Source organism: Octopus sinensis, linkage group LG5, assembly GCF_006345805.1.
Source record: "Octopus sinensis linkage group LG5, ASM634580v1, whole genome shotgun sequence".
NCBI classification, from domain to species: Eukaryota; Metazoa; Mollusca; class Cephalopoda; order Octopoda; family Octopodidae; genus Octopus; species Octopus sinensis.
The window spans coordinates 19,724,998-19,751,544 of NC_043001.1; the positions used below are offsets into that span (position 1 = coordinate 19,724,998).

General features: G+C 37.9%; 1 protein-coding gene across 1 annotated transcript in view; it reads left to right on the forward strand.

Annotated features, from left to right (window-relative positions):
* Positions 1 to 6,599: 6,599 nt before the first annotated feature.
* Positions 6,600 to 26,547, forward strand: part of LOC115211736 (protein transport protein Sec31A) — a 71,808-nt gene continuing 51,860 nt past the window's right edge. Inside the window, exons 1-4 of the mRNA XM_029780389.2 lie at positions 6,600 to 6,763; positions 13,898 to 14,015; positions 24,555 to 24,644; positions 26,188 to 26,386. Of these exons, the coding sequence (XP_029636249.1) occupies positions 13,903 to 14,015; positions 24,555 to 24,644; positions 26,188 to 26,386 (402 nt within the window). The 5' untranslated portion in view covers positions 6,600 to 6,763; positions 13,898 to 13,902. The remainder of the gene's footprint in view (positions 6,764 to 13,897; positions 14,016 to 24,554; positions 24,645 to 26,187; positions 26,387 to 26,547) is intronic.

The window sequence follows — 26,547 nt, forward strand, 5'->3', positions numbered from 1 at the left end:
TTCAAATTCCGCCGAGGTCGACTTTGCCTTTCATCCTTTCGGGTTCGATAAATTAAGTACTAGTTACGTACTGGGGTCGATGTAATCGACTTAATACCTATGTCTGTCCTTGTTTGTCTCCTCTGTCTTTAGCCCCTTGTGGGTAATAAAGAAATAGGTATTTCGTCTGCCGCTACGTTCTGAGTTCAAATTCCGCCGAGGTCGACTTTGCCTTTCATCCTTTAGGGGTCGATTAAATAAGTACCAGTTACGCACTGGGGTCGATGTAATCGACTTAATCCGTTTGTCTGTCCTTGTTTGTCCTCTCTGTGTTTAGCCCCTTGTGGGTAGTAAAGAAATAGATGTGTTAGCAACCCTCTCCCCTTACTGTTTTACAAAGTAAACAACAACACAAATAACTACGCAGAGGCAGCCATGGTTGAAACAAGAACAACAACAACAGGCATTATTAAAAGAGAAAAGAAGCATGGTAATTCCTTATTCAAGTGATCTTATCTTCTCGCCCACCACTTGTTAGAGCAAATAAACTGGTTTGATAGTTGAGCTCTGAGTGCTGTATGCAAATGAATTCATAAATAGGTCCGGAAATCTCATGGATAAAAAAAAAAAAAAGATTTCGCAGGCGGGACATCTCTTAATAATATAATGAAATTAATTGTATACAGTGCTCAGGTGCACCACAACTTGTCAGAAAGTGCATATAAAGTACATGCAGTAATGTAAAAATGTCTGGAAAGCGAACAATGTATGAGTCAGATACATGCCTGTGTGTGTATGGAGTGGAGAAAATCAGGTGTAGTGTTGGCAAATCTCAGAAAGCATGGAAGTTTTGAAGGATGCAGTGCTCTGACAACTAACAACTGATGCCGGCAGTTTGTTCCATGCTTCAGCAACTCTCAGCGTGAAAAAATGAGACCAAGATGTTTTGTTTTTTCTTCCACCTGGATGATTCAGTTAATTGCCGGCACCAAATTAGGATCTTTTCGGTTTGAACGGCAGTTTTTTTCTAGCGGTGTCATATCAAATTGTCACCCATAATTATGACCCTAGTATCGATCTATTGCATTTCAATCTGTTTTAGGGTTAGGGTTAGGGTTAGGGGGGGGAGGGTATCTTTTTTGTTCACAAATGTAAATAAACCCAATCTCTTTCTTAAACGAGGGACATATTCATACGGCCCAGAATGTTTTCACCTCAATAGACGTCATTGATTGGTTGAAATTGCAGAAATTGAAGAAAAAAACAACAAATATCTTACAAACCATAGAATTTTCTCAATAAAGCCAAGAGAAAAAGATGTTTTATAAATATTCTACCAATATACGAAGTTTAAAAGTGTTTAGTTACGTGGAAATTATTAAAAAAAACTGCCGTTCAAACAGAAAAGATCCCTGAATTATATTATCCAAAACTTATCGAACCTTATATCTCAGTTATCGATATCAATTCCGGGGAGGAAGTAAATCAATTATGTCGACTCCAATGTTCAACTGGTAGTTATTTTATCGACTCCGAAAAGATGGAAGACAAAGTCGGCCCCGGCGGCATTTGAACTCAGAACGTAAACTCGGAAGAAGTGCCGCTCAAGCATTTTTTTCCGGCGCGATAACGATTCTGCCAGCTCGCCGCCTTAAAAGTCTTCTTAATATTGGTTTCAAATTAAAGGTGATGAGATGGCAGAATCGTTAGCACGCCAAGCAAAATGTTTAGCATCATTTTATTCGTCTTTACACGCTGAGTTCAAGTTCCACCAAGGTCGTCTTTGCCTTTCGAGGTCAATAAAATAAGTATCATTTGAGCATTGGATCGATTTAATCGACTTAGTCCATTCCTCAAAATTGCTGGCCTTGTGCCAAAAATTGAAACTAATATTTGTCTCAAATTTTGGCACAAGGCCAGCAATTTCGGAGGAGTGGGGTTAAGTCGATTAAATCCACTCCAGTGCTCAACTGGTACTTACTTTATCGACCTCGAAAGGATGAAAGGCAAAGTCAACTCTGACGGCATTTGAACTCAGAACACAAAGATGGACGAAATGCCACTATGCCTTTTACCGGTCGTGCTAACGGTTCTGCCAGCTCGCCGCCTTCTTAACATTAGCTTCAGATGATACGGCGACCTGACTGAATTGTTACCGCGCCGAACAAAAATGTGAAACGGCAGAGATTGTTTTGTAAACAATATGATGATGATACCCATGGGAAAGGTACTTTCTGTAATTTCTTAATATTAGTTTTGTACTGTAAATACGAGGGAGAGCGGAAAAGCTCTTGGCTTTAATTCTCAAGAAAGACCTAGTTGGAGGCTCAACTTTCCGAGTTCTTTTACAGGGCTTAGAAAAAATGAAGGACCGCTGCAATAAATGTGTGAATCTGAGAGAGGAATATGTTGAATAAAATCATAATTAACTTATCCTCCTGTATTTTCTTTTATCCAAAGCCAGGAACTTTTCAGCACCCCTACGTAGTTTGGGATCACGAGTAAGCCACAACAGTTTCACGTTGTTGATTTATAAATCAACTAATCAGCATGAAGTTGTGATGTGATATGGCTTCTCGGATGATCTAAAATTCGTACCCCCCCCCCCTTTTTTAAACCCTACTTAAACAGTTTGGCGCCTAACTCACAGGCAAACCACCTTGGTACTCAAGCAGACGACCTCAGACACGTGGGCAGATCACCTCGAGCAAGAGACGACTTCGGAACTCACGATGTATCACAGTTAGCCTTCAACAAGACACTGTGCCAGCAAAGTAAATCATGTCCATCAATAAATATGTCAAAAGTTCGTGAGTTACTTCATTTGTAGTGCACGCAGCCAGCTAGACCACGCAACGATGGTCTTCAAACAATACAAAACGCATCAGCAAGCAACCACCACGATGTTAAGTAACCAAGCAACCTCGCGACAAGATTATCACCGATCGCAATAGAGAACAGCGCAACACATTTTATATTTAAGTCTTATAGATCTGAATAAAACTACATTAAAATAATGGTTTCAAATTTTGATACAAAGCCAGTAATTTCAGGGACAGGGTTTAGGCAATATCATCGACTCCAGTTCACGAGTGGTACGTATTTTATCAACCCCCAAAAGGATGAAACACAAAGTCGATCTCGGCGGCATTTGAATTCAGAGTTTAAAGCCAGAAATACCGCTTGGCATTTTGTCCGGTTCGGGACGGTCCTGCCAACACGCCGCCTTCAAGCTATATTAAAATAATAATAACAATGTATTATAAACCTGTCTGACATACTTTAAAATAACATTGCACATTAGTGACATATAGCAGTTGTCATTTGCAACAGCTGACGTACTGTAAACAATCAGCCCGGATCTCATGGTCCGCTCTGTTTAGTTTCACCAGGGTGCTCTTTCACACGGCTTTGTCAAAACGCAAGTATTTGCAAATTATTGAAAATACCTGTAGTGTATTTAACATCAACATTTCAGATACATAACAGTTATAATACTACACGCACATACGTGTGTGTGTGTGTTTTATAGGATTCATTAGAATCTAGGTGCATCAACACGTAGGACGTAGGATGCCAGGACTGGGTAGGTACCATAACATTGAATTTCCAGTGAGGTATCATGCGTTGGTAATATACTAATTTCCCAGTGAGGTATCATGAGTTGGTAATATACTAATTTCTTTACTACCCACAAGGGGCTACACACAGAGGTGACAGACAAACGGCTTAAGTGCGTAACTGGTACTTATTTAATCGACCCCGAAAGGATGAATGGCAAAGTCGACCTCAGCGGAATTTGAACTCAGAAATACCTATTTCTTTACTACCCACAAGGAGCTAAACACAGAGAGGACAGACACAGACAGACACACGGATTAAGTCGATTATATCGACACCAGTGCGTAACTGGTACTATTTGATCGACCCCGAAAGGATGAAAGGCAAAGTCGACCTCGGCGGAATTTGAACTCAGAACGTATAGACGGATGAAATACCGCTAGGCGTTTCGCCCGGCGTGCTAACGCTCTTGCTAGCTCGCGGGTATGTATATATGTAGGTACCAAATCCAATATAAACCATAGATCCGACTCAGAGTTGGTTCCAGGTGTTGCATAGGTATAAAAAGAACACAAATGAGATTTAAAATTTACTACAGCTGTTTGGGTAGAATTTTATTGAGGTATTCATAGATTACATCACAGCATAAATCCACCATCTCCAGCTGAAATTTTAAACAGGTATAAACAGGCAGGGTGAGCCCTTTTACCGGATCTTTTCGGTTTGAACGGCAGTTTTTAAAAATAATTTCCACATAACACTTTTAAATTTCGTATATTGGTAGAATGTGTTTATAAAATATCTTTTTCTGTTGGCTTTATTGAGAAAATTCTATACTTTGTAAGATATTTGTTGTTGTTTTTTCTTCAATTTCTGCAATTTCAACCAATCAATGACGTCTATTGAGGTGAAAACATTCTGTGCCGTACGAATATGTCTCTCGTTTAAGAAACAGATTGGGTTTATTTACATTTGTGAAGAAAAAAAGATACCCTTCCCTCCACCCCTAACCCTAACCCTAAAACAGATTGAAATGCAATAGATCGATACTAGGGTCATAATTATGGGTGACAATTTCATATGACACCGCTAGAAAAAACTGCCGTTCAAACCGAAAAGATCCCTTTTACCTTGCCTGTTTATGCCTGCCTAAAATTTTACCTGAAGATGGTGGATTTATGGTTTAATGTATCCACTACAAATCTATGAATACATCAATAAAATTCTGCCGAAACAGTTGTAGTAAATTTTAATCCCCATTTGTGTTCCTATGGTGAATATGATATATATAGATATATATCGAACGGCTATGTGACTACTGGAATATCGGCGTTATTATCACAAAGAAAAACCTTTTAATACTTTTATAATTGTAAGTTACGTGTGTTGGATTTGGTCTAATGCATACTGAAACATGTCAAAACATGTGGACAAAATTTCAACTCGTTGAACCAGAACCGGCACTTATACAGCCTATCGTTATGAAATGTCGACTTTGCCTTTCATCCTTTCGGGGTCGATGAATAAAGTACCAGTTTCGCACTGGGGTCGATGTAATCGACTTAATCCCTTTGTCTGTCCTTGTTTGTTCCCTCTATGTTTAGCCCCTTGTGGACAATAAAGAAATATATAATAGGGTAGTCTTATTCAACGAATATAGTTAAAAAACTAAACTTTCAATAGGAATTCTAGAGAGTCGTCTTATACACCGACTTTACGATATATTTTAATTTTATTGCAGTGGCCAGTTCTTTTGTAGTAGTATTAGTGGTGGTGGTGACGGTGGTGGTGGTGGCTGTGGTAGTGATGATGATGTGGTGGTGGTAATTGTAGCGGCAGCAGTAAACCTGTTTGAGTAGATACGTGATCGAATGTGATTTTTAAGCACAATTTCACGAAAACACGATCCAATATGATTTGACCAAATGGTTAGGAAGTTCGCTTTTTCAATCAAAAGGTCCCGGATTCGATTACGTTCTGTGACATCCTGAGAAAGTGCCTTTCACTACAACCTCGAGTAGACGTAGAATTGGGGAGACGAGTGGATAGTACCTGTAAAGCTAAGGTTCGGTTTTGTCCATCTCTGTGTCACGCTGACTTGGCATGAGTATTAACGTTAAAGCTGTATCTGTGGAATATCCAGCCACATTTACTGTCGTTCAACGAGTAGATAGCTTCAACTGACCAAACAACGGAAAACTCATCAACGGAAATTCCGACAAAAATCCATTCATTCATAGTGTGATATGAAGGAGATTTAGTTAGTCCTAGAATGTTGAACGATTACATAGAGTCTCTTCGTGAGCCCAGTTGTACAGTTTTAGTTGCTGTTTAGCCCCATAAACCCCGATCGAACAGATCTACGATCAAAGTCATTCCAGCCATAACCATCTTATCTTTAGCGTAATGTCTTGAAATATTTTATCCAATGTTTCCTTTCCTTTTAAGCGAATATGGTGTGATTTGAGGGAGATTAGGCTGACATTTCTAGTAGGTCGAGTGAGCACGTTGAGATTCTGTTGTTTAGCCGTGATTGTGCAGACCTATGGTCAAAGGCATTCCAGCAGTTGATCACTCATTTTTGTTAAGTATCTAAAACTACGTTACCAAATGTATGTGTTTTTTTAAAGACATCAGAGGGTAATTTGGGTTTATTTGGCTGCTAACTCTAACAGGCCGAACGAACGCGTGGCGGAAAGTCTCTTTGCAGTAGTATTAGTATTAGATGTCGATTAAATACTTATGTAAGAAAAATGAACAGCCGACTTCTGATGAAATAGTTAAAAGCGCTAAAGCTAATCGGATCACTCTACATTTTTTTTCATTTTTTTTTTTGGCCACTTAGAAATAAAACAAGTAGTTTAACCACAGTATCTAGATTTTGCAGCTAGGCTAAAATGACCAATGTTTCCTAAAAAAAAACATCTCCTACGTCAACATTACATCGATATCTATTATCTCATTTTATAAATTGAAATAAAATAAACGCTGTGGAGTGCTTTTTCTTAATTAATTACGTAAGTTGTCTCCCTTCTAACATGTAGCTCTCTAGATTCGCTAAACTTCAGTTGCCACGTTGGTTATTGACGACGTGTTCTATATTTCCGTCATTGCAGTATTTTATCACTTACACGTTGGCTTCCTTTGTCATTGGACTTATTTCAGTTTTTATACTTATTTAATATAGGATCAAGTTTCTACAGTTCATAAGTTGAACACAACCGTAAGTATTTGTCTTCTGCAAGACTGATTTTATGCCAAAGAAAACAAAATCTAACCGGCTTGTCAAAAGCAGATCTATCAATATGGCCGTTAATATCTCTTAATCCTCTGATGTTTATTCCACCCTTTCGCCTATGATTGCCTTTATTATACACCCATACGTCTTTACCGTATTCCAAATATATTCTCTGTGTAATTTATTACAAAATCCTTACTTGTACTTTCAAGTTTGAGTAACAAATCAGTTATATAGATTAAAAATTATTATAATGGGCGTGGGTGTTTTGAATAAACAACTCGGCAATTTCAGATTATTATCTTCATTTAATAAGTATTTATCCGATAAATCACGATTCTTTCATCTTAGTTTGTAACAGGTCCCGATATAAATTAATCTGAAAACATTGCATTTAAAATACAGAGAGCCGAAACTTGAATACTTTATAATATAATATATATATAATATATATATATATTTCTTCTAAAATATCAGTGGAGATGTCTTTATCATCTTTCCCCTGTTATTTAACTTTAGTATTTTATTCATTTTTTCTGGAATTATTTTAAATGGTTTCCTCCAATATTGTCCTTTTAGATTTGAACTCTTAAAAAAAAATCTGAAGAACTTTTGGTATTTCCTTTGGAAACAAGCTAAGGAAAAGATCTCTCCTCCCCCATAATTCCTTTTCGATCAGTTTGTTAAGATTTAATTCGAGTTTTGCTCTATGAATAGTGTCCAAGAAACTTAATTCTGTATACATATCATTATGCAGACCTTTCATATTTTTGGATCTAGTTCGTATTCATTATGACATTATACGATATTGCAGATATAGTCACAAGTTACATCAGCTGTATCGAATTAACGCTTGAGATTTCAGTTTGTAAACCAATTTAATTCCACATACTACAGTTTAGTTTTCTGTCCGTTTTTATATCATATTCTATCATCAACTTCTGTAAAGGTTATCAAAGATTCTCTTCGGTACGAACAGATTCAATTAGTAATTCATTGGACACCACCTACTCTATCTCACTACTTAGCATACCCAATTAATTATTATTCTTGTTGTTACTATTCTTGTAATGCCCTCTTACCTGTTGCTTTCGTGGCATATGATCACGATTGTTGTTACTGTAAGTGGTAGTGGTCGTTTTAGCTCTCTACGTTCCGAGTTCAAATGCCACCGAGGTCGACTTTATCTTTCACCCTTTCGGGATCGATAGAATAAGTATCAGTTGTATCTTCACTGGTGTCGATGTAATCGACTTCTATTCACCCTCGAAATTGCTGGCCTTGTGCCTAAATTATAATAATAATAATTATTATTAGTAGTAGTAGTAGTCATAGTGTCGTCGCCTCGCCGAAGATTGGGTCTTTGAATTCGCTTCTTTCATGTTAGCTAATAAATCACACCATCTCCTTTCCTAATTATAATCTGAAATTCATAGGGTAACCTACCCCCCTCCAGTATCTACCAGAGTATGATATTGAGCGAGCGATATTAAACATTTGTATCTTGAAATATATATATATATATATATATATATATATATAAACTCTGAGTAACAGCTTTTGTTATATTTCTGCTGCTTTTAAATCAAGCATATTATTCTACCTCTGGTATTTGAGTACCTTTTTTTCCACATAGTTTCACATTTATGTGCTTACCCCGGTATATATATATATATTATATATATATATATATATATATATATATAGAGAGAGAGAGAGAGAGAGAGAGAGAGAGTACGTGGTTACTTGTATTAATGGCAAGTTCTTGGCGAACTATATTAACAGGTGTCAATTTATCTAGTTGGAATTTCCTTACTTAAGCCGTTAGTTCCTTTCAGAAAGTCCTAAGCCTCATAAATTCTCATTTAACCTTTTATGATGTGGACTATATAAACCATTCTAACAAACCATTTGACATTTAACAGAAAATACCAATTTGGTTTATTTTTTCTTTTACAATTTACTTTGCAACGATTACAGAGATTAATGCTTCGTTGAATTTCTTCCCCCTCGACAAAAGATTTTTTACTTAAACACGTTTCTAATGTGATCTGTGAGACTTACCATTGTCTGATTTAATTGCCTCATCTTTGTCTCCCTTTGCTACGTGTCTTCATTACTAACCACCACAAGATATTCATTTGTCGAATGTCTTATCTTTTTTACAAACCTGATAAATGTGTATGTAGCTGTAGCTGCCGTAAATAAAATATGAAAGATAATCAGTTATGAAATATGTGTCATGCACACAAAAGAAGCTGGATGTCGTCAACAGCTGAGTCCAGTCACACCAATATTAAATGTTGATAGAATCTAAGAGATCTAAGAAATGCCGATAGAGCGGAAAAGTCGGTAGAGCGTCGAAGATGTCTTGCGGTGTTTAGTTGCGTCCCTTTATGTGTTGAGCTCGAATCCATCAAGATAAACATCACCTTTCTTCTATAATCCATAAAATGGTTAATGATATAAGCCACGATAACTATTCCATCGTTCGTAAGTTTGTTATTTTGCTCTTACGTAACTGGAAGTACCCCGTCATGTGGCCTTGTTATTGAATGTTTTTAGTTTATAGATGTCTTAGTGACACTTTTATATCGTTGGGAATTATTGTTCCTAAGACTAGAAAAACGAGGTTCCTTATAATGTTTGAACCTTTTCTTTTTTATTGGATTGGTTTAACGGAAGGAGTTGTATCCAAACTCCTTGTAGACCTAATGCATCGGGAGTGATCGATACAATTAATATTACTCTTGACCATTCATAAGTTGGCAGCTGCAGGAAAGACATGTGCAGAGTGAATTACAGAAAGTTGATGTTCTGGAGTGAGGTAGGTAGGTAGCCAGGGCAGGGCTCGGGGTTGTAGATATAATATGAATGAAGAGACACAATCTGGTTGAGAGTGCTTGGGTGACAGGAAACTAACCAGATCTGAAGGGCAGTGACCACTGTAGTAGCTGTAGAAAGACAGACGTGGGGAGGGAGAAGAGACAGCTCACCCATGGGCCAGAGGTGAGTGAGTGACATCATCCCAATTTAATCTTTCTTTGGATGCAATCTAAGATGTCTGTGTGTAGCAGCAGTTCAGTTCCAGCCTGGGGCAGCACACCATCATGGGCCTGTGTAGAGAGTAATATTTGAAGTCTGTAGTATTTAATTGCACTGAAGGGGTCAGTCTTTGAGGTGCTGTGTATTCACTAAGAAAGATCCTCAATGATATCAAAGTCTAGTATTTGTAGCGACCTTGAAGGATCCAGTTGTGTGCTGTTCATGTTTAGGGGTTCATATTTCATTACACTATGAATGGTGATATAGCAATAAAGTTAGTCAAGACCAGCTTAATATACCAACGTGGAGGCGCAATGGCCCAGTGGTTAGGGCAGCGGACTCGCGGTCGTAGGATCGCTGTTTCAATTCCCAGACCAGGCGTTGTGAGTGTTTATTGAGCAAAAACACCTAAAAGCTCCACGAGGTTCCGGCAGGGGATGGTGGTGATCCCTGCTGTACTCTTTCACCACAACTTTCTCTCACTCTTACTTCCTGTTTCTGTTGTACCTGTATTTCAAGGGGCCAGCATTGTCACTCTCTGTGTCACGCTGAATATCCCTGAGAACTACGTTAAGGGTGCACGTGTCTGGAGTGCTCAGCCACTTACACGTTAATTTCACGAGCAGGCTGTTCCGTTGATTCGGATCAACCGGAACCCTCATCGTCGTAACCAACGGAGTGCTTCCATCCAATATACCAATATATAAAGTTACAGATGTTTTGCTAAACCCCTTCTAAAGACTTATAATGAAGCATATAGATAGTCTACTTTGATATATAGTCACAGAAGGAGTAAAGACTATAAACTGCAAAATCTACTTTTTGAAAGACAAATCCCTTCAATCTGTCACACTTCTCATGAATACTTTCCAAAAGTAATCTTTTGCTGAATACTAACTTCATTAGAACCACATGGAAGAAAGTTGCTTTTCTCTTCAAAGTTACATATACAGGGGTTGGACAAAATAATGGAAACACCTTAAAATTTCAAACAAATTTATTTTAATATTGGTAGGACTGCCTTTGGCAGTAATTTCAGCTTGAATTCTACGAGATATGGATTCGTACAAAGTTTGAATTGTTTCCAAAGGAATTTTTGTCTATTCTTCAGCTAAAACAGTCTCCAGTTCTTGTAGTGATGATGGTAGAGGATATCGACTCCTTACTTGTTTTTCTAAAATGCACCATAAATGTTCAATAATATTGAGAACTGGGGACTATGGTGGCCAGATAAGATGTTCAACTTCACTAGAATGTTCCTTGTGCCATTCAGTTACAACTTTAGCTGTGCATTATCCTGAAAGATTGTATTTCCCTCCAGAAACAGTTCTGCAACCATAGGATGAATTTGATCAGATAAAATGTTTAAATAGTCCTGACTATTAATTCTGCCATGAAGGGAAACCATTGAGCCAGCAGATTTCCAAGATATAGCTCCCCAGTTCATTACAGATCCTCCTCCATGTTTAACAGTTGGAAGAAGGCAATCTGAGTCAAATGCTTCTTTTGGCTGTCTCCACATGTATACTTGGCTGGTGGTTGGAGATAAGTTAAAGGATGATTCATTCGAGAAAATAACATTCCTCCACTTCTCTAGGGACCAATTCTGTAGGATTTTACTTCTTTCTAAACCCTTTGCAATGTTTGTTTTTGAAAGTAATGGTTTTCTGATTGCAACCCTCCTGTGAAACCTGGCTTTCTGCAGCTCCCGGCTAACAGTTTTTATGGAAGCTGGGTTCTCAGAGTGGTCATTAAGCTCTGCAGTAATTTTGGGAGCTGTACTTTTGTGATCCTTTCTACTGATTTGCATAAAAGTCCAGTGGTCCCTATCTGAAAGTTTTGGTTTTCTTCCAGAGTTTTGTTTCAAAGAGGAGGTTTTTTCCGTCTTTCTCAAATGCTGTCATTACTTTTGAGAGCACTTCTTGATACACCAGACATTTCGGCTGTTTTCATTACACTAGCACCTGCCATGCGAGCACCAACAATTTGACCTCTTTGAAAGTCCAATTGATCTGTCATTTTAATGAATTTTAATTACCTTTTTCTGATGATATCTGAAAAGAAACAGCAATTTTAGTAAAACATATTAAGGAACCCTAATAAGAAATCAAAAAACAAAAATAAACAAGCTTTTGACAGTTTTATAGATATTTCAAAATTATAATGCTATGATGCTTGGTGTTTCCATTATTTTGTCCAACCCCAGTATGTATTTCAACCATGAGAAGCTGTTGAGTGCTTTGACAGCCTAAAATATATCCAGCTATAGAATATTGTTCTTTTATAGCTATGAAATAGTTCTGTTATTTTACCTTCTAAAAATACTTCAAATTACAACCTTCTTCCTTTCTGTATTTTATGCAAAGTAATTCAGAGATTATTGACCTTTAAGGGTTCATATATCTAATTAATACTTTAATTTGGATCATATCGCTTTCTGGACCAATAGCTGGTAAATATGTTTAGATCGCTCTATTATTGCTCCTGGCTTGTTTAACATCTGCTCTGTTTACCCTTAACATCTCCCAGGGAATCTGCATTAACTATAATTATAGTATGAAGAGGTAATTTTGTTGTTGTTGTTGTTTTTAAAGCTTTGGGATGAAGGGATGCACTCATGGACTATTTCAGGGGCTGGCTCAGATTGGTAAGAAGAAACCTCCTCAGATCAGAGAGCTTGCCCAAATGGTCTGTTAAAGGTACCCAAAGGCTAGTGGTGGTGTTAAACTTGGTGACAGATTGTCTATTACCCAAAAACAGAAAGCTTGGGGAAGGCCTATCCAAAAGTTTAACTTCCCATCAAATATATTGCTATTCCCAACTCAACTTTTAAAGGTGTTACTGCTTAAAATGGTTTTTTATCGATCACCAAAATTTACAGCATGTGACTTTGTCAACTAATACAAGATGTTAATTTTTTCCACAGATTTGTGTAGCTGTCTCACAAGAATGTTGTCACCTGTGAGTCTTTCTCATGATACAGATCTACTCTACATCACTACACAAGTCATTAATGTCTACTACCTTCATTACAGCTGCTGTAGATTTAGTTATAGCTTTCCTTTTCTATTGGGTTGTCCGGAAAGTTTGTGCCGATTTTTAAAGGAAAGAAAAAGGTCAATAAATACTTGCCATTACATTTTTAATCAACCAAATATGAACTGAGCTGGTTTCATGGCAAACAATTCATCAAAGTATCTTTTTAAGTCATCCAAGGAATTGAAATTTTTACCATTAAGACTATTCTGCAGAGACCTGAATAAGTGGAAATCCGAAGGAGCAATATCTGGTGAATATTGAGGGTGGGGTAACACATCCCAGCCGAGCTGCAGCAACTTTTGTCTGGTTCCCAAAGCATCAAGTGCCGAAAATGAACTTTCTTATCTTACATTTTAAAGGGTCACAGAATTAACACAGGTTATAAAAACATAAACGTTCTACCACGAAAAGATAGTTTAAACTGTGCTCTAAATGGAGGTGTAGTCAAATCCTATTTTATGGACTCAACCATGTTCTAAAATAAGTCAAAAGGTAAGCTACTATAAATCAGCACGAACTTTCCAGACAGCCCAATATTTACTTCTTTATTAGTTACATACAGTTCAGTATTTTAAATATTACCATAAATACTCAGTAAAAGAACTGAATTTAACCAAACTCTCTCTATTTTACTCTCTACATTATTTAGCGGGCGTGGAGGGTCTGTCATGTGGCCTAGAACTCAGAAGGCTGGAGCTTAACACACTTTATATGGCATATTAGTGACTGATTACAATACTCACTCCTGGACGGGATGCTGGTCCATTACAAGGTTAACTTCCCAGCTATTACTGGTAATTGTTTACTGTTCAGTAGACTGGAGCAAAGTGAAATAAAGTGTTACATTCAAGAACCCAACATAATCTTAAGATCATATTACAAAACCCTTATCACCAGGTTGTATGCCTTCATACATTGTTATTTACTAAATTACAATGTTTTTGTTTTGTTTGGTAAACATTTTAATTTCAACAGGAATTATTGAAATAATAATTTTTAATCAACTCTGCCTTGCCTTTTTTTTTTATTTGAAAGGAACAATGAAAGTAAAAGAGATTGATCGAACTGCAAATGTGGCATGGTCACCATCTTCGCAGCATCCAGTGTACCTGGCAGCTGCAACTGCTGCACAACAGCTTGATGCAACTTTTAGGTATGTTAATTGATTATTTTCCCTAATATCATTACCCAATTTCAATTTAACTACTGTACTGAAGCATATATATTACGGCATATCAACTGGACCGTTCACCACTTAGTCATCAGTTTAAATTTTTAATTCTAGTTAACAGGTATGTTTGTTGCTGACCAAGGCTACCTCATATGCTAGCCATTATTTTCACAGTTAGGTACACATGAGATCAAGAGATAAATACAAGCAAATATGGAAAGCTAGTAGTAGCAAAATGTGCAAATATGGAAAGCTAGTAGTAGCAAAATGTGCAAATATGGAAAGCTAGTAGTAGCAAAATGCGCAAATATGGAAAGCTGGTAGTAGCAAAATGCGCAAATATGGAAAGCTAGTAGTAGCAAAATGCGCAAATATGGAAAGCTAGTAGTAGCAAAATGTGCAAATATGGAAAGCTGGTAGTAGCAAAATGTTCAAATATGGAAAGCTAGTAGTAGCAAAATGTGCTAATATGGAAAGCTAGTAGTAGCAAAATGTGCTAATATGGAAAGCTAGTAGTAGCAAAATGTGCAAATATGGAAAGCTAGTAGTAGCAAAATGTGCAAATATGGAAAGCTAGTAGTAGCAAAATGTGCTAATATGGAAAGCTCGTAGTAGCAAAATGTGCAAATATGGAAAGCTAGTAGTAGCAAAATGTGCAAATATGGAAAGCTGGTAGTAGCAAAATGCGCAAATATGGAAAGCTGGTAGTAGCAAAATGCGCAAATATGGAAAGCTAGTAGTAGCAAAATGCGCAAATATGGAAAGCTAGTAGTAGCAAAATGCGCAAATATGGAAAGCTAGAAGTAGCAAAATGGGCAAATATGGAAAGCTAGTAGTAGCAAAATGCGCAAATACGGAAAGCTAGTAGTAGCAAAATGCGCAAATACGGAAAGCTAGTAGTAGCAAATACGGAAAGCTAGTAGTAGCAAATACGGAAAGCTAGTAGTAGCAAAATGCGCAAATACGGAAAGCTAGTAGTAGCAAAATGCGCAAATACGGAAAGCTAGTAGTAGCAAAATGCGCAAATATGGAAAGCTAGTAGTAGCAAAATGCGCAAATATGGAAAGCTAGTAGTAGCAAAATGCGCAAATACGGAAAGCTAGTAGTAGCAAAATGCGCAAATACGGAAAGCTAGTAGTAGCAAAATGCGCAAATACGGAAAGCTAGTAGTAGCAAAATGCGCAAATACGGAAAGCTAGTAGTAGCAAAATGCGCAAATACGGAAAGCTAGTAGTAGCAAAATGCGCAAATATGGAAAGCTAGTAGTAGCAAAATGCGCAAATATGGAAAGCTAGTAGTAGCAAAATGCGCAAATATGGAAGCTAGTAGTAGCAAAATGTGCAAATACGGAAGCTAGTAGTAGCAAAATGTGCAAATACGGAAAGCTAGTAGTAGCAAAATGCGCAAATACGGAAAGCTAGTAGTAGCAAAATGCGCAAATACGGAAAGCTAGTAGTAGCAAAATGCGCAAATATGGAAAGCTAGTAATAGCAAAATGCGCAAATATGGAAAGCTAGTAGTAGCAAAATGCGCAAATATGGAAAGCTAGTAGTAGCAAAATGCGCAAATATGGAAAGCTAGTAGTAGCAAAATGCACAAATATGGAAAGCTAGTCGTAGCAAAATGCTCTAAGTATTATGACTTCCATGCTTGCATGGATTGGACAGAATTTGTTGAAAAAGATTTTCTATGGCTAGAAGCCCTTCCTGTCACCAACCCTCACCTGTTTCCAAGTAAGGTGGTATTTCCCCATCACCAGGTATGATTTCATGGAAAATTGGAAATGAAGGTCACAGCTTGTTTGATAGTGACACTCATTTGCAACTATTTAAGCAGTGTCTGGGCAAGGGGACAGTAACATGCACACAATGTCCAACTCTTACAAGCATGGAAAAGCGGATGTTGAAATGATGGTTTCTTTTAGTTTTTCTCTCCCATACCCACTCACAAAGCTTTGGTCAGTCTGGAACTGTAGTGGAATACACTTGCCCAAGGTTCCACACAGTAGAACTGAACCCAAAACAATGTGGTTGGAAGCAAAGTTTTTGCCATCAAGATTTATGAACACATTCCATTGTTCTTTACTACTGTTGCTCAACACAAGGTGAGCTTTGCTGGTAACTACTATCATGCTGAACAACAGGTCATATCAGATGTTATATTTTGGAGACATCCACACCCTAATGGGAGACAGAGGTTCCTGGTGCAGTGTGGTGAAATGCATCTTGATTGTAGTTGCTTGAAGAAGAAATGTCCAAATCTTTGAGATAAGATACTTATAAGACTATAAATTTTTTGACTATTAACCTCATATTTAGAGATGAAAAAATCCTTTAATATTTACATCTACATTATATTTCATAGTTTGAATGACGTCTGGTACAATGTACACATTCAGATATAAATCTGATGACAATCAGCTATCAGACTACTTTCACTTTCAGTCAGCTATCAGGCTATTTTCCCTGCCCATTGTTCCTGAGAGGGTTGATGCAGGTATAATCCTCAGACACCTCTTCCATATGATTCTATCAGAAACATCTTTCATTACACTTTTCAGCTGGAGTCACAAGCACAACCAGCTTCTGCTATGGATATTACTCAACCATCTCATTCTTTGTTTATCACCAGGTCTCCTGCTGGTTGGCTTGGCTTAAAGAACCCCTCATGCATTTTTTTCCTATGACATTGTAATCATATGTTTTAGGACTAGAGTTGTGTCCTCTCAATGTTGGAATGTAGCTGCTTGACCTAGAGAGACTGCCTGATCTCCAAACTACACACCCTGCCAATTTATGTTACTCCAGAGATGTAGTGCTGATTTAAATCCTGTTTTTCCTTTATTTCTAAAGATAAGCCAAAAAATTAAAATCTTTGGCAAAATGTTAGTTCATCATCATCATCGTTTTAATGTCCACTTTTCTGTGCTTGCATGTGTCACAGGAAATTTGTTTAGGTAGATTTTTTACAGCTGGATGTCCTTTTTGTTGCCAGCCCTATGTATATATATATATGTATGTATATAATAATAATATTAGGGAGTATAACTCCAAACTTACAGGGAGAAGTTCAATTTAGTATTAAATCAAATTTCACAATATGATATATAATATATATAAATTAGAGAAAAACCACTAGTATGCAATTCAAACAATGATAGACATAAACCAAATCATAAATAAAGAATAAAACATATTATAAAACATATAATTAAATCACAAAAGTACAAAATAATAAATAACTTATTATATATTGTTTATTCATTTTTTTGTACTTTTTGTGATCTAGTTATATGTTTTATAATATATTTTATTTCTTCTTTATGATTTGGTTTATGACTATCATTGTTTGAATTACATAATAGTGGTTTTTCTCTAATTTATATATATTATATATATATATATATATATATAAAACTTGGAAAAGGATGCGTGGCATTTGATCATATAATAATATAAATAATATATAAATGTATGCATATATACATACCTACATCTATATGTATATATACATGCATATATGGGTACAGGACATTGAAAAAATGTTGAACACAATGAAAACGAAAACACAAAAACAAAAACATGGAAACAAACTTTTTTTCAAACAACGAAAAAAACAGAGTACAAGACATACAACACAAGGAATATTCCCCTTCTTCAGTTGTCCCTGTTTCGTCTACTCCGCGTTTCGCAGGTAAGGACAAGATGACTTCGTTGAAACAGTCATGTATATGTATATATATGTATATATATATATATATGCCGTTGCCAGCTCCACCTCGACTGGCCTCCGTGCCGGTGGCACGTAAAAAGCACCATCTGATTGTGGCCGTTGCCAGCCTCGTCTGGCCCCCGTGCCGGTGGTACGTAAAAAGCACCATCCGATCGTGGCCGTTTGCCAGCCTCATCTGGCACCTGTGCAGGTGACACATAAAAAGCACCAACTACACTCTCGGAGTGGTTGGTGTTAGGAAGGGCATCCAGCTGTAGAAACACTGCCAGATCAGACTGGGCCTGGTGTAGCCTTCTGGCTTCCCAGACCCCAGTTGAACCATCCAACCCATGCTAGCATGGAAAACGGACGTTAAACGATGATGATGATGATGATATATATATATATATATTATATATATATATATATGTATAGGTAGTGGGTAGTGATTTTCTTCAGGGAGTGATGACCCTGTCTGACATGAGTCTTGGGCTCAGCTGGCTCCGGCTGACAGTACTTGGTATGGGCCCAAGACTCGACATTCTTCTGGCAGCTCCTGCAACCAAGCTGGGGCTAAACATAATGCTCTGCACTCCTTTGGACTACATCACCAAAGCCAAGAGAGGAAGCCTGACGATTGGGCTACCCAGGATTTTCTTTCATCTAGCCCAGGCCTGCACAAAACTGGAGAGGACATAAAGTGTAAAAACCTGACTGGTGACATTTTTTTTTGCCTTGGTCAAGTTTGTCATTCTGCTTGGTTGGTTCCTTGCTGATATGGTCATAAGTCGTTCCGGTTGGTTGGTTCTCTTAAGGGTCATTTCATTGTATTCTCTAAAGTTCGGATTTGATTGGTCTGTAATTAGGTAACATCAGCAACTGGTGTTTGTAGAATTTCATTGGACTGGAGGTGGGTGATGTCAGCAGTTGATGTTTGTATGGTGATTTGGAGTTACAGTTTCAGATTGGAAGATTGTTACTAAAGTTTGCAGAAAAAATTTTTTGTTGTTGTTTTTTTTTTTCTTTTCTTTTTACTGCTTTTTCTTCTTTCTAAAGGATATTCAGCTGTGGTTTATATTTTTTAATCAGTATGTTTTCCTTATTTGAACGAAATTGGGTTGAAGTGTTTCCAGTGCATTGATAGAGAGGGAAGATTTGGTATTTAGGGTTTATGTCTACAGGGCATTGATCTAGGTGCTTGCTTAGGGGAATTTTCCTAGTGGTGGGGGTCCCAGATTTGTTGCCTGTGCCCTGTAAGTCTATCCCTCAAAGTTAAGCTGTGGGTCCTTCATAACCGAACTTCAGCGAACTTATCCTCCCTTTAAGAGAACCAACTAAACAAAATGACTTATGAGAGTATCTGTTTCTTTATTGCCCACAAGGGGCTAAACATAGAGGGGACAAACAAGGACAGACAAACGGATTAAGTCGATTACATCGACCCCAGTGCGTAACTGGTACTTAATTTATCGACCCCGAAAGGATGAAAGGCAAAGTCAACCTCGGCGGAATTTGAACTCAGAACGCAACGACAGACGCAATACCGCTAAGCATTTCGCCCAGTGTGCTAACGTTTCTGCCAGCTCGCCGCCGCAAGAAAACCAACCAAGCAGAATGACAAGTTTGACCATGGAAAAATATATATATACATGTGTGTATGTGTATATATATGTATACACACATACCACACACACAAGCACATCTATATACAAGAGAGAAGACTGTGCCGGTATGGACATGTTATGCATATGGCTGATGGAAGCTGCATAAAGAAGTGGTGTTTGCTAATTGTGAATGAAACCTGTGTAAGAGGGAGACCCAGGAAGAAAGGAGATGAAGTAGTGATGACTGACTTCAGGATGTTTGACCTTCATGGAGGAAATGACAATAGCCTGAGATGATTAACTATTCAGTGTGCTTGAGAAGACCCATCCTTCATGGCAAAACTGGGATCCTTAAAGCATAATCAGGTCCTACCCCCTGCACTCAATCTGGTCCTGTCAAACTTTCTTATCTTCCTAACACTTATCCCTTTACCACACTTCTTTTATTTTTTTTACTGCCCACAAGGGGCTACACACAGAGGGGACAAACAAAAACAGACAAACAGATTAAGTTGATTATATCTACCCCAGTGCGTAACTGGTACTTATTAAATCAACCCCGAAAGGATGAAAGGTAAAGTTGACCTTGGCGGAATTTGAACTCAGAACGTAGCGGCAGATGAAATACCACTAAGAATTTCGCCCGGCGTGCTAACGTTTATGCCAGCTCACTGCCTTTACCACACTTCTAATTACAACACTGCTCAGCTGCTATAATTATATGAGAGCAGAGCTACATATATTTCATTCCCCTTTTGTGCTACCAGTTATCCCTCTCCCTGGAACCACTTCCTTTTGATAGCCAACCCTCAGTCTCAGTATCTTTCCACTTTATTTTTCCACTGATCTCTCACTTCTGTGTCACCAATTAGCTCTCCCGTTCCCGAGCTACATCTTATTCTGCCATACCTCGTTCTTACTGCTATCGACTGCCCTCTCTTCCAACTTTGTTCACCACTCACTATATCCACCCCATTGTACCTTTGATCTCCATCTCTATCACTGTAAATCTCTCTCTCCTCCCCCTACTCTCTTCCCACACTTGTCATTTACCCTACCCACTCCACACATCTTATTTCTCATCTATCAGTAATTCATTGTATTGGATCTCTCTAGTCTTTCTGTATCTTCTATATCTTGTTTACTATTCACTATATTTATCTCTATCCCTATCTTTAAACATTTGTCACTCACCTCTCACACTGTTGCAAACTTATCCTCCTACCCTTCCTGATCCTCTGTCCATATTCTCTCTTCTACTTATTTTGTATCTTGGGTGTATCCCCAGACCCCTTGTCACCACTATCTTTATCTCTCTTTCCAGCTGTTCCCACCTGCCCTTATATTATGAAGGTAGCCATGTATCTCCTCTATGGCAAATCACCTGTTCCTATCCCTGTGTTGTATTTTAGCTTCACAGTACCTACTACAAAGCCACCTGCCTCTCTACTACTTCTCCATACAATTGAGGGAGGTTTTTGTCTTGTGAGTTAGTGTAGTGCTGCTGCCATGAAAAAAAAAAAAACTTCCAGTATACTCTGTGAAGTGATCGGCATTAGGAAGAGCATCCAGCTGTAGAAATCATGCCAAAGCAGACATTGGAGCTCAGAGCTCATTAGATTTTGTCAAACCATCCAAACCATGCCAGCATGGAAGATTGATGTTAAATGATGATGATATACATACACACATATCAATATATACGTACAATAAGAGGCTTCCAAATAAGAAAGCGTTGTGCTAGAAAGAACAGTAGAAATCTCAAAAACCACAAAAAAAGGATAAATTCTCAAAACGTTTTTAATTTTCATTCCTTTCGAGAATTTATCCTTTTTTTTTGTGGTTTTTGAGATTTCTACTGCTCTTTCTAGCACAACGCTTTCCTATTTGGAAGCCTCTTATTGTATTTCTATATGAATAATATATAGTCTAATGACTAATTCGTTTTTTGTGCTAGGCCACTGGTAATAATAATTTATTATTACCCTATGTATTATGCTTAAATATATACGTACATGTATGTATCAATCAGTCAGAGCGTGATGCTGTCGTCTACCTTGTCAGATCTTATTTCTGTCCTCTAGCTTGTCAGATTTTGTTGAACAGTCAAAACCATACCAGCACAAAAGATGGACATGGCACCGGCACCAATGAGGTCAACTTGTAAGACTGGAGTCCCCAGTTGACTGAGTAGGAAGGTAGGAGATAGGGTAGTTGTTTTAAGCAAGGTGTCGAGAGGTTAAAGTATGATACGGAGAGCAGGAACAGGTCTACTGTTTGTGGAGGACTTTCATGGCAACCTTGCATTTTACATGGGAAGATGGAGGAGGCTGGAGGAGAGCTAAGAGCTAACAAAACATAGAGAAGAGAAGGTGCTGGAACATACCCTCATGGTAACCTACCCATAAGATGTATAAAAGGGTGTGAATATAGAAAAATCAAGGAGAGTGTTGGGTAAGGTTGTAAAAGTATTGACGGAGAGTGATATATACATGGGGTGAAGTGGGACAGATATACATTGGGGATGAATGTAGAGAATGGGGAACAGAGATGGGATGGTAAATACGAGTAGGAGATGATGACATTGAAGGGTAGATGATGATTAGGGATAGAAAGAGAGTGGTGATGAGCAGTATAGAGAGAGTGATATGGTGTGGTTTATAGTAAAAGGTTCTGCTTTTCTGCTTTCATTTCTTATAGCGATAGAATAACGCAGTTGATTGGAGCATGATGGAGAGACAAGTGATAGGGATGATGAGGGTAGGATTAAAAGTGGGAAGAGAGTTAGAAATGGATAGCAAGGGGGTAGGTATAGAAGATAAGAATTAGGAATGGATGTCAGTAAGAAGTAGGTCAGGGATATATGTACATATAAGGCGGCGAGCTGGCAGAAGTGTTAGCACGACGGACGAAATGCTTAGCGGTAGTTCGTCTGCCACTACGTTCTGAGTTCAAATTCCACCAAGGTCGACTTTGCCTTTCATCCTTTCAGGGTCGATAAATCAAGTACCAGTTACGCACTGGGGTCGATATAATCGACTTAATCCGTTTGTCTGTCCTCTCTGTGTTTAGCCCCTTGTGGGTAGTAAAGAAATAAGGAATATATGTACATATATGTACATACATAGATAGTAGAAGACTCTTGCCCGAGTTGCCACACAATGGAACTGAACCCAAATCCATGTGGTTAGGAATCCAACTTCTTAACAACACAGCCATGCCATCCATAGCCATTGAAATTCCTTGGTAAAGAAATAAATGTTTGCATACATTGTCTTTTGTTTCAGTGCATCAGTTACAGATTTTATCATTCATCTCCTTACTGGCACTTGTGCCTGTGCTAGTAGGGTGCCAAGAGCCCCATCTGAACATGATCGTTGCCAGAGCGGCTAACGGGCTTCCGTGTCGGTGTCACGTAAAAGGCACCATACGAGCGTGATCGTAACCAGCGTCACCATACTGGCACCTGTGCCGATGGCATGTGTAAAAAGATTCAAGCGAGGTCATTGCCAGTACCGCCTGACTGGCCAAGTGCCGGTGGCACGTAAAAAGCACCCACTACACTCTCGGAGTGGTTGGCGTTAGGAAGGGCCTCCAGCTGTAGAAACTCTGCCAGATCAAGATTGGAGCCTGGTGCGGCCATCTGGTTCACCAGCCCTCAGTCAAAATCGTCCAACCCATGCTAGCATGGAAAGCGGATGTTAAATGATGATGATGATGATGATGTCGCATATTTAGTTATAGCATGTGGTTCTGAATGCTGCAGTTTAAAACTCCTGGTGTATTTTATTATTTGGTATGTTTGATGTGTTTGCGTTGTTCTGTGTTGCACTACAAGATGCAATATAGAGGATATATGTCTACACATATCTATCCACTACAAATGTATGGAGACACTGGCCATGTCTCTCAAATGATCCAAGTTAAACTGTCTACTCTCTTCCCATCTATTGAAGTCACAATTGATAAACAACAGCTCATGATTTGAACCAGCCGCTATAAAATCCAATCTTTTGAATGAACTCCTAATCATTCTGGTATATTCCAGTACAGTGTTTTGTATCTCAATATTTATAATATTTAACAATTACCGCCAGCCTCGTCTGGCACCTGTGTCGGTGGCACATGAAAAGCACCCACTACACTCACGGAGTGGTTGGCGTTAGGAAGGGCAACACTGCCAGATCTGACTGGCCTGGTGCAGCCTTCGGGCTTCCCAGACCCCAGTTGAACCGTCCAACCCATGTTAGCATGGAAAGCGGACGTTAAACGATGATGATGATGATGATGATCATACAGCAATAATTATAGCTATTTAAAATGTAGATATACTATCATAGACAGAATTCCATTGCATGTTTAACCATGTATCATTTAAAATGGTCTTATCTGGCCTGAATATTCTACCTCTTCTACATTCAAACCAGCCAGATCCAGCCTCTTACACATACCCTACAATGTCATTCTAAAAATAACAATCCTATCATCAAACTCTTGAAGCTACGAGATAATGCATGATAAATTCAAAACAATGTGAGTTATAGTTGAGAGTGTAATCTGAGTGCTACAGGATTAATAATCAGCATGTACTGGAATTGTCAATTGACTGACAAAATATTTTGACATTTTATAGCATTTAGTACTATCATAAAGTACCACAAATTTGAATATAAAAGTGTGTATGTGTGTTTTAAATGGCTATCATGACAATTGTTGCCAGAGCAACAAGCTGGCCTCCGTGCCGATGGCACGTTAAGCACACCATTCAAGTGTGATCATTACCGCGTCACCTTACTAGCACTTGTGCTGGTGGCATGTGAAATATTCGAGCGAGGTCGTCACCAGTGCCGCTGGACTGGCTCCTGTGCAGGTGGCACGTAAAAAGTACCATTTGGGTGTGGCCGTTGCCAGTACCACCAAACTGGCCCTCGTGCCGGTGGCATGTAACAGCACCCACTACACTCTCGGAGTGGTTGGCATTAGGAAGGGCATCCAGCTGTAGAAACTGTCAGATCAGATTGGAGTCTGGTTCGCCAGTCCTCAGTCAAATCATCCAACCCATGCTAGCATGGAAAGCGGACGTTAAATGATGATGATGATGATGATGATAATTGTTTCACTTTCAACAAACAATCTAATCTCAGTTCAATTCACTTGACAAACAAATACAATTGGGAAATTAAAACCTTCTTCTTTTAAATTTCAGTACATCAGCTGCTCTTGAAATATATAAACTGAACTTAGCAGAAAATGACTTGCAAATGCCAATGGTTGGATCAGTACCTTCAGAACACAGGTATAGTATAATTTTTATGTATCTCAGTAACAGGTTTTCACTGTGTGAATGTCTCTGTATCCCCTTATTTCATTAATTATTAACCTCCTCAAGTAACCTTTGTTCATCAGTGTTGGTTCTTCTTGTAGTTTATGTACTGCATAAGTGTTCCTTTATATTGTTTCTGTGCTATAACAATATCTTCTGATTATTCATTTGTGTGCATCTTTTCGGTTTGAACGGCAGTTCTTTCTAGTGGTGTCATATGAAATTGTCACCCATAATTATGACCCTAGTATCGATCTATTGCATTTCAATCTGTTTTAGGGTTAGGGTGGGGGAAGGGTATCTTTTTTTCTTCAGAAATGTAAATAAACCCAATCTGTTTCTTAAACGAGGGACATATTCATACAGCACAGAATGTTTTCACCTCAATAGATGTCATTGATTGGTTGAAATTGCAGAAATTGAAGAAAAAAAACAACAGATATCTTACAAACTATAGAATTTTCTCAATGAAGCCAAGAGAAAAAGATGTTTTATAAACACATTCTACCAGTATACGAAGTTTAAAAGTGTTTAGTTACGTGGAAATTATTTTAAAAAACTGCCGTTCAAACCAAAAAGATCCCATTTGTGTTGCTTTGTTATCTCCCCGTGTAATATATAAATATGTATAAATACTATATTGGATCTTCCCATGTAGTGGTTTATTGCATTAGTATCTCCATATTTATAATCTATTACAACAATGAATGATCTCTGCAAAAATTGAATTTCCTAATGTATTACTAAACATTATTAGACATAAGCACCAATTTGAGACAGTGCTCCATGGGTCATCAGTAACACAGCCAACTAGTAAGCATATAGCTGTAAAATTCAAGACCTATCAGTGGGCCTGTTGCTCTTTATTTGTCTCAAATTGGTACTCATTATATCTCATCATTTAAGTCATAATTAATGATAAGCAGTTTGCATTTCCTTATAAAAAAATAAAGAAGTTTTTATCTACCTATTATTGCTGCCAATTCATTTCTTCTCTATCACTGAGGTTTAATTATATTTTGAAATAATATACATTATGTATTACGGAGATGTACTTGCATAGCAAGTGACCTGATCTGAGATCGCATGCTGGAACGAAAACAGTTGCAGCGTGGAAGGTGTTTATAAGCCATTTGAAAAACACACAACATCCGTTAGATTCACTTCAACATTTAAATTTAATTTGTCAAAATATTTTCGTTGCTTTGAGACCGCGACCTGTTTACTGACAAAATTCCATACTGCACAAGATGCAGCACGGAATTTTGTCACTGAAGAGGTCATGGTCTCAAAGCAATGAAAATATTTTGGCAAATTAAATTTAAATGTTGAAGTGAATCTAACAGTTTTTGTGTGTTTCTTAAATGGTTTATAAACACCTTCCACACTGCAATACATTATGTAATTATTGTTTAACTAAAAAATATTAGTTTATTAGGGCCACAAATTGCTCTATGTAACATATTTGTTGATAAACATCTCACAGAAGTCTAATTTTATATTTTTATATTTTTAGGTTTTACAAAATTCTTTGGGGTTCCCATGGAATCTCAAACAGCACTTGCCCAGCTGGTATAATTATTGCTGGTTCTGAAACTGGCACTGTCTTAGGTTATAATGCTTCCTCGCTCATTTCAGGCGAGGAAGTTACTCCTATTTTTAAACAAGACAAACACACTGGATCTGTTAAAGCATTGGATTTTAATATTTTTCAGGTAATTCTTTACACTTGCATTTACCCAGAAAAATAAAATAGCTTCATTATTTAATGTTAGGTGTTCATTACTTTTTTTTTGCAAGAGTGTATGCATGTGTGAAAGTCTGTGCATTTGTGTAATTGTGAATAAGTGAGATGAGAAGATGAGGTGTAGTATTG